The sequence below is a fragment of the Geospiza fortis genome, unplaced genomic scaffold (genome assembly GCF_000277835.1).
Source record: "Geospiza fortis unplaced genomic scaffold, GeoFor_1.0 scaffold112, whole genome shotgun sequence".
Classification (NCBI taxonomy): Eukaryota; Metazoa; Chordata; class Aves; order Passeriformes; family Thraupidae; genus Geospiza; species Geospiza fortis.
Genome location: NW_005054298.1, coordinates 8,340,360 through 8,349,915, shown reverse-complemented (window position 1 = coordinate 8,349,915; position 9,556 = coordinate 8,340,360). Strand labels below are relative to the sequence as shown.

General features: G+C 40.3%; 1 protein-coding gene across 1 annotated transcript in view; it reads left to right on the top strand.

The window, feature by feature from the left end:
• Positions 1 to 9,556, top strand: part of LOC102031426 (kalirin RhoGEF kinase) — a 178,479-nt gene that overhangs the window by 25,616 nt on the left and 143,307 nt on the right. Inside the window, 1 exon segment of the mRNA XM_031057685.1 lies at positions 9,455 to 9,555. Within this exon segment, the coding sequence (XP_030913545.1) occupies positions 9,455 to 9,555 (101 nt within the window).

The window sequence follows — 9,556 nt, the reverse complement described above, 5'->3', positions numbered from 1 at the left end:
GCACCACCTAGGGTATGTAGTTCCTGAGATGAATAGGTTGATGATCATTCACATGTGGCACTTGTAGATGGATTTGCCAGTGAAGTTTTATTGTGCTTTTGATAGAGAAGCAATATAGCTAATAAGGAAAAGGGAGCAGGCCGTTGAAACTGGGCAATTACTTTCCAGAGCATTTATCTGGACCTGCTTTAGCTGATACAATAGTTCCTCTGGTTTTTCCAGTTATTGGTGACTGATCAGCAGAGGTACTGATGGAGAACTGAAATTATTTGCAATTGGGCTGCAAATTCAGGATTGTAAGGGAAGCAACATTGAAACTGCATTACCATGACAGCAATGTGTGAGTTCCTATCAGTGTGGCACAGTGCCTGGCATGATGGATGCTAAACCTGAGGAGACCACACTGGTGCCCGAGGAGCTCAGTCTCCTGCAAAGATGAGAGTATCTGAGGCTGGAGAAATACCTCAAGTGATCTTGGGAAGACACTCAGAGAATGTTAGCTCAGAGAGTGACTCACCTGGGGTTTGCACATTTATTGCCAGTGTTTTGACTGTTGGATTCATTTTTGCTTTCCATAAGCTTTTTAGATTCAGCTTTCTCACTCTGGGTGTCAACGGTGTCTTTTGGGTCTTCTACTACCTTTGAAATACTGAGTTATCAACCTCTTTGTGCTCAGTCAGCTCCAGGGATGTTGATCTCCCCCACATTTATGTCTCCACACATAAAAAGGGATGATACCTCACATCCATGGCTTCACTGGCGTGGCTTAGTTCCTCTTACTAGACCCAGTGAGAGAGCCTGGCCTTTCTAGGAGACAGATTCAGAATAAATTGGATGTGAGTTAGAGGTTTTGGAGCTGAGTTGGGAATAACTCATCAGTTCCCCCTGTGTCCTGAGGACTCTGTAAAAAGGACTTTCTCCACTCTCAATGCCGTCGTGATAGTTTTTTGAAAGAATGAGTAAAGTCTGCTGTATGAAAGAATACACAAACATTGATTTTGCAAGTGTATCTTAAAGCATAGATTGATTTTGTAGCTTCAGAGCAAGTCCTTCTGGATGTAATAAAACAGGCAGTCTTCAGCCAGCCTGGCATGGCAGGAAGCATCTATCTGATAAGTGAACTATTTTAGGTAAATCATTGTGCCTACAAAAACCTGCTTTGTTTGTGTATGGGTGGAGCTCAAAAAGAAAAAGAAAAAAAGAGTACCACTCATTTATTAGTCATGGTCAGTCCTCAGTGTCCAGCCCAGGGAAAAAAGAGGCATCAGCTTTTTAATTGTGTAATTCTAAAGAGAACTGAAATTCTTGTAGAGTATCTAAGCAGACTCATGGACCATGGAGTGTTTCTGGGTTTCAACCATGCCTTCTGACAGATGCACTGGAATCCAGTGTTTGCCCTTATGTCTGTGGATTCTGGCAAAAATCCTGTAAGTCTTAAGGAGTAGTCATGCCATTTTTGCTTAGAAGACGGTAAGTGCAAAGTGAATCTCATGCTGAACTCTGCACTGCAAATGGGCAGAAGCTAAGACAGTTGTGGAAGAATCTGCTATTTTGAAGTGCAAGTTTTTAAGTGAGGAAAAATCCAAAAGACTTAGAAATTTCCCACAAACATACCTCTAAAATGTTATATCAGTCAAAATATTTTGATAAAATTCAAAGTTTTTCTCCTTTTTTTTTTGAGTAGACTGATTTAAAAAAAAAAGGAAAAAATGAAAAAAAAATCATCTGAAAAGGTAAACCAGAATATTTTGCTCTTACAAAAGCCTTTTTTCAGTTTTAAATTCAGTAATACTTTCATGAGAACCTGCACTCATTATGGAATATCTTACTTTGAATTGACATGTAGCATCTCATCTTCTCTCCCCAGCTTCTTGTTTTAATTGCAGTTTTTCTCAAATGGGTGTGCATTGCTCTCCTTCACTGCCAGGAGCAGGGTATGGGAACTGACGAGTGCTTAGTGCAGGAGATGTCAGTACCATGTAGAAAAAGTGATTTTACCATCTTTGAAGAGGTTTTTTTTCCTCTTGTCATCTCTGAGCTCAGTCAAGCTCTGGATGAAATGTGCAAGTCCCAGAGTGGTCATACCTGCCTGCATCAGGAAGGAATTTGGCATGGTGTCTGCCTGTGGACATTATTGGATTTTACCAGGTGCTGCTGTTGACTGTCTAGACCTACATTAATCATTCTTTGTGTGAGCTGAACATGTTTGCAGGCTTCTCTGTGCTGTAAAGGGCTTTCCCCTGTGGGTTTCTCTGCCTCCCACAACGTGTTTCAAGGAAATGTATGTATTTGCAATCTGGAGGCTTTCCACTCTGGGGTGACTGTTTTATGGCACTGACTGGAATTCCTGGAGCTGTTCACCCTGCACCATTCACTCACTTGTTAAGTCACTGATGTTGAGAACTGATAAATGAGGATGCTGTGTCTGAGAGCCCGAGCACTCGTTGCCCAGATGAAGTATCCCTTTCCTCATGTGAAAATCTGGCAGTGCTGACCGTGGACTAAACTTCACAGTGAGGGCATGTGAAACAACCTTCATGGTCTCCTTGCTTGAACTGTGAAAAAAACTCAAAGTACAGGCAGAAAGATCCATTTCTTTTCTGAATCTTAGGAGTTTGGCTGTACTAAACACAGCTTTATATATTTATTTTTCCTCTGGAATCCAATGGATTTTAATCTTCAAACTTGCTTCCAATAGCCTCTGCTCATCCAAACCTTTTCAAGATTAGTGTGTTTCTATTTCAACACAACCCTAATATTTATCTTTTTCTGGCAAATTTCAATAACATAGAATTTTCATTTGGTAAAGCATTTTTGTTTTGTTTCTGCTAAATCATCTCAAATGCAAGACTTTAAATGCTCAAGAGAGAGTTGAATGGTACTTACTGTTCAAATATTTCTTTGTTGTAGTAACAAATCTTTAAATGTAGCCCTGCTTTAACAAAAAACAAAGCCCTGATTAATTTCATATTTGTCTCAGCAGCTGTTTCAAGGAAGACCTGCCAGATATTGATCCAAATGTAGTAGACATGCAGCAACAAAAGGGGAAGAGGGTAAATGGGTTTAGATGAAGGCATCATTTACCAGCAGAAACTTAACAGGAATGTGAAAAATTATAGCATTTGTCCTCCAGATTTGGCTTGAACAGCTGAGATCATGCATTTTTTGGACACAGCTGTGTTTTATATCTTTGCTATTTGAATGAAGACAGGAAGCTTCTCAAATAGTGTTTATTTGCTCAATTAAATAGGAGGTCAAATGCCTGCAGAGCTTTGGGTCCCAGTTCTGGTCTGGGTTGTAACAATGCAGATCAGGATTTTTACCTGGGTAGAAGAGAACTCAACACAGCCCTGCTGCACCCTGACAGAGATGCCAGGGGGACCTGCACCTCTCAGAATGACCCCCAGGCCCTCATGGAATCATGGTTACATATTGCAAAGAGCTTTTCTTACACCTAGGTGGTGTCTGTTCTTCCTACCTTACATCATTTTACGGCAGAATTGCTTGGAGCTCAGAGCCATTTTTCTTAGATGTAAAAACTGAATACCAAAATGAGCTACTTGCTTGAGAATATCAGGAGAACCCATCTGGCACCAGTTAGTTCCTGCTGCAGTATATGGGATTTTTCTGCCTTTCTGTTCCCTTCCTGTTGTCTTGGGGCCAGAGGCAGGGGTTGAATGTGGATGTTGTGCAGCCCACACATCTGCATTCTTGTGCCATTCACAGACACACCTCATGTCCCCTAAGAGCAGTGGTTGGAAACCAGAGACAGGAGGTTTGTCTTTGTCTGGACCTCACTGGCTCCAAGTCTTTTTACAACATGTCACTGAAATTTCTCTAGATCACTGCTTTATGTCCAGCTCCAGCCACTGTGAAACTGGCTTTGATTTCTTTCTCTCTCTTTTTAAAAAAGAAAAGTGACAATGAGTAATTCCTTTCCAGTGCTGAAAGAGAATAAACAAATTTAGGTCACAGTAAGGAAGAAAGGATTAATTGGAAGTGGAGTCTGGGTGGCTGTTTCTTCTCTAATTGCAAAAAACCATTGTGAAACCAAGTTCAAAAATATAAGAAGGAAAATCTAGGATGATGATTGTCCACCTACAGTGTTTTAGGTAGCTGAAGTTCTCTGGTGGGAGCTTGCTGTGAATTGCATCCAGAGTGATGGTGCTCTTGGGTTGTGCATCGCTAAGTTCCTCCCCTGGTGTCTGACATAGCAGCACAGAAGGGAGATGTGAGGATTAGGAGTCACGAGTGTCCCAGGATCTTTGAAAAGACAGTCTGTCTCATGCTGCTGAGCAGCCACTGTCACTGGGGATGTGGGTGACAGCTCAGACTGAGAGCACAGGAACACATTTCTTAACTGGGATAATAAGCAAGGTACCATTTGCTGAGAAGTATTAAATAGAGCAAAGGATTTTAATAAGTAATGCTAGTTCAGGAGTGCTTGGCAAACAGGTCTACTAAAAATTGCTTTATCTGGTCCTTTAAATGTAATGAAAAGTAAATTATGAATACTGACTGTTTCTACTGACAAGGTGAACTTCAAGCTCAACGTGGTGATGTGAAACCAAAGAATGAAAGTCTGTAAGTGACACTGATTATAAACCTCTCTGTCTGGTTTTATTTCCAAGCTGAGTAAATAAACCACACATAAAATGAATAAAAATTTGCAATTAATCAAAAAATATTAACACATAGATCACTGAAGTGATCCTTGGTGCATTTTGATATGGAAGCTAGGTAGCAGAGTTAGTAAGTTCTCATTTGAAATGAGGCCTTTGGGATAACAGTTTGTGCTTGGAAGCTTTTACATACCTGCTTTTCTCCTCTCCCTCCCCCTTTTCCACCCTCAGTTTCTGAACCAATTGGCTGACTACAGCCACATTTATCAAAGGAAGGGTGATCTCAAAAATAATTAATTTCCTGCAGATTTTGCTCTTATGTATTGATGCCTGAAGAGCTACTTGTTATTCTGACAGTGTCTCCTGACAAGGTTATGCTGACCTGCCTTAAAAGAGACCTTGCTCTCCCTGTTAACAAATCATATTTAGAATGAGATGCTGGACGTGTCAGATCTGGGCTTTTAGTGGTCCAACAGGAATGCTAAATGTGCTGCTTCATCATTAACTCATGACTGCAAAATGGGAATGGAGATATTATGTTATTTCAGCTAATCAAGTGCTGAAGCTTCCAAATGCCAGAAGCTTGGGCCAAACCATAAGGGTGAAAAATACACATAATCAATAGGTATCTGAAAGATTAATCAGAAAGCATGAAGTCCTTAAATTCATTTGGTACCCAGTGACCCAGCTCTTGCCAAAGAAAATACAATTTAGAGCGTGCCTGAATTAAAGAGGAAATTTGAGAAAATAACCTTAGGAAAGTACCCTAGAAACCAAAATAGGGGCGTTTATTTTTACAAAATTATGACATCTGCTTCTGAGTTTCAATTGTCTGCCTTTTTTTTAAATCCAGATCATAAGTATTATTTTCACAAATATTCTTGGGTACTTTTATTAGACTTAGAAGATGGTCTTTGCTTAAAAGCAGTGGAGCAACTGAAATGACTTATCAACTATCAAATAATTTCTGCTCACCATTGCAAATCTAGTCCAGATGAGCACAGCCAAAAGGCTGATGGATTGTCCAAATACCTTGATTTGAGTGTTTTTTCCAGTTTCTGGTCAAATATCAATACCGGAAAAAATTAAGCAGCACAATCAACATTAATTGCCATACTAAAGTGGTTACTTGTGTGTAATAGATATGTGTATTGATGTATCATCTTGGGAGCCAGGAATAAGGCATGTCTTGCTTGGGAAATGTGGAGGAAGCTTGATTGCTACTGATGCTTTTCCCGATCAATTGCTAAATTGGGAAGGGTTGGAGTTGTTGCTTTTAAGCAATAAAGTTAATAAGCCTGGCTGGTCCATTCAAAAGGAGCCTCACATCATTTCCTCAATCCATGCTGAGGTAACTGAAGAAAAATGACTGACTGTCAGAGATGACAGATTGTCCCAGATTGCCTCACCAGAGTTTATCAGAGCTTCATTATGTCTAAGCCAACTTTTTTAGGATGCTGTCAATAGCTGGAAATATTTGGATATTGCAACTTTTTTTTTAATAAATTGCCCCACAATTATGTTAGCCTTTTGTGCTTTCACATCCGTGTTCAGTTTTGGTTTTGCAGACCATTATTACTCATAATTTTTAATTCCCTGGATTTGCATTTATGGTTTCCTGAAAATTAATTTATTGGAATTTATTCCAGGCAGCTGAAGACTGTAGTATGAATATAGGTAGCTGCAGACCTCCAGCAAGGCAGGCTGCTTAAACAAACATAGCATGGCTGATGGTCCCTGTCCTGAAGAGGTTACACTCTAAATAGTTTTCTTATCTCACTCTTCTTTCTTTGAGATATTAGTACCTCATTAGAATCTGGCTACCTGTTTGTGCAGGGTAAGTGCTCTCTAAGGCACCGTCTCTGCAGCAAGCTCTGCAACTGAAAGTAGAAATGATGAGCAGGCAGCTTTCTGTCTTGCAACATTTTAAACACCATTAAATAATCGCTTTTGGCAAGCAGGTTTAGAAATCGGGTGCTAATTTTCTGCAAAAAGTCAGAGAAATGTGGAGTTATCACTGTGCTGGGGGAATCAAATTGTGTAGATAAGACTAAAGACCCACAGATCTTTTTACAGATTACTACCATTCATCACATTAAAGAAAAAAATTTGCAAGTAGAATTATTTCTGCAAGAATGTCATCAACACTCTTGAAATAGAGTTGAATTTTCTCAAAATGATAAATACTGTCCATTTGTATGTTTCCTGCACTACAATTTAAAAGGGGCATCCACCTTTGCACTTTTATATTTCATACAGGAGTTTACATGTCCATGTGATGAACGAAGTAGGGAAATTGTCTTTATAATAAAGAGCATTGTTTGAAGTTTTGTATTATTGGTGGAAGAGTGGTTACCTGTTGATGTGTTTTGAACATAAGAATTCTGTGATTATTCTTCTTCCTTTCCTCCATTTCCATCCCTCTTTCCCATCAGTTTCATACTTGAAAATGTACTAAGCTTGTTGGAAGCTTGGTCTAGCTACAAGGATTGTGGATAGAGCTGGTGGCAAATAATGCTTGTTCCAGGGAAAGAATCAGAGAGCATCCCCAGCCTGGTCCTCAGGATCAGTGATCATTCTCCTGGGTCCATCAGAAAAATCTGGGGAATCCTTGCCATTTCTTCTTCTACTGAAAACCTGCTGTAAAGTCTCCAGAGGCAGGACAGTGGGAGTTTGGGATGTTTTGAAGCATTTTTTTGCACACACACGCTTAGGCATCATGTGCTGATGGGAGTGGGTGGCAATACTGCCTGCTCCCTGCACTGCTTCTCTGCGCCTCACAGGCCTGGAGAGGCTGCAAACCTTCAGCAGACAGACTCCAGCCTGTATTGACATTTCTTGGTTCCCTACCTGGAGTATCTGTTTTAATGCAGGCTGAACTTCTAGTCATGGTGGTATATAATCAAGGGTGTCAAGGTATCACACTGCCTTTGCTCTACAGCTAGAGTTTGATTTTGTGTCTAAGACTTCAGGTTCATAAACAAAAGACTTCAGTCTTCTAGGACATTCCTGTTCTGCTTACTGAAACAGGTTTTATCAGTAAGTATTAATTTACTGTTTTACATCAAATTAGGTAAACTGGCAGGTTCGCAGTGGTGAGGGGAGTTGGAATGAAGCTAATACTGTCTATGCCTTGCTGTGGTTGCAATGGATGGTGGTGGTGTATTTATTTATATCAGAAAAGACAGATTGCACTTAGCTGTTACTTGTCCTCTCTTGGGGCTGTCCATGTGTCTGTATGGCTCCTGCATCTCTTTGTCAAGTGCTTGAAGAAATCCTTGGGAAAGTGTGTTCAGGATAACAGGGATCAGTGATTTGGCAGAAGTTCCTGAAGGATCCTCTAAAGCTTTGCAAGAAAAAAAAAAGAAAAAATAACACAAAACACAAACCCCTTTCTATTCATTGCTTTCTGATTTGCTTCCTTGTCTCAACTCTTGTTCCAAAAGGCAAGAGGTGGTAGCACCCCCAACAAAGCTTCTTTTACAGCCTTTTTTTTGGCATTAGTTATGAAAGGATCAGATGTCTGACCTTTCAGCAGTAGGTAAAAGGAGAATAAAAATATCTGTATTCCTGACAGTGTTTGGAAGTGCCTGGTCTCCCTTGTTTTCCTTTGCACTGGCTGTTGTATGAAGTGTGCTCTGGATGTGCCAGTAATATTAAGGCAGAGGACCAAGCTTGTTGTCTCTGAGTGCTCCTGTCTGGCAGTATGTTGAGACTGTTCATGTTAGTGAACTCTCAAAATACATCCATCCAGTGTGCCTCCTCTGAAGAACTAGATTTTCTGGGCTTGTTCCAGCCCAGAAATCTAGTTGTAAGCTTTATAGAGCTGTTTTCCATTGAATATGTAGGAGATGGATCTTATTATCAGCAAGAGTGTTTTAAGATGTTATAGAGGTAGAGTGCAGTGAAAATCCTCCTGTGTGTTTGTGCACTGGGAATATTTCTTTGGAGTCTTAACAGTTTTGCAATTTCTACATTATACCCAAACTTCTTTTTCTGAGGATTAATACTACTATGTCCCTTGAAAAGTTATGCTGAAAGCTGCACAGACTTGACTTGATATGTCCTTTTATTCTTTCTCCTCTCTCCTTGTGAGGAAAAAGAAGAGATGTGTTTGCAAGGGAATGCTGTGGTGTTGTTGGGCCCCACGCATTGCCAGTGACCAGGCCAGATAGCTGCCTTGGACTTCTGAGAAGGGAGGAGCATGGGCTGGGGGAAAAGTCTGACTGCAGATTGAAAAAGGTCCTGCAGCATTTGGAAGATCAGTTGTGAGGGAAAAGGGCTCCAATGATAACAGTGCACATGCTGAGTCACAAGGGCCTTCCTGACAGGGAGTAATTGCAAGGCATTTTTCTGGACATGACACTTTTCTGGAAGTTAAACTTTTTAAAGAGGCCTCTAAAACTGAAGGCACCCAAATTTAAAAGTGGCTGGTAATGCTAAGGCACAGGACCTGGCTTGTTGACTTTGGCTGGGTTCAATATGTTGAAAGCAGAATCCATTGTATGTACACATAAAGAGCTTCTACACAGATGTATTTGATTCTGTTTCCAATTGTGTGAAAGTATGCATGCTTTTTAGTGAATGTTTGAATTAAGTGTGTTTGAAAGATTAGAGAGTAAACCGTAATCTAGACACTTGCATTTCACGTAAATTACATTATAGTCAATTTAATATGACCTTTCTTATGGCCTTTATACTGTACTACCTCTTGTCGTTTATGTTAATCCTTCCTTCCTTTGCTCTGAAGCACCAAACACCAGCAACAAAAGCCAAGTCTCACTGTGGCTGCCCACAATATTAATTATCATGATGTGCTTTTATTCTTGCAGTGAAGATGTTTGCAAACGAGGATTCACTGTTATTATCGATATGCGGGGATCCAAATGGGATTTGATCAAGCCTCTCCTGAAAACCCTTCAAGAAGCCTTTCC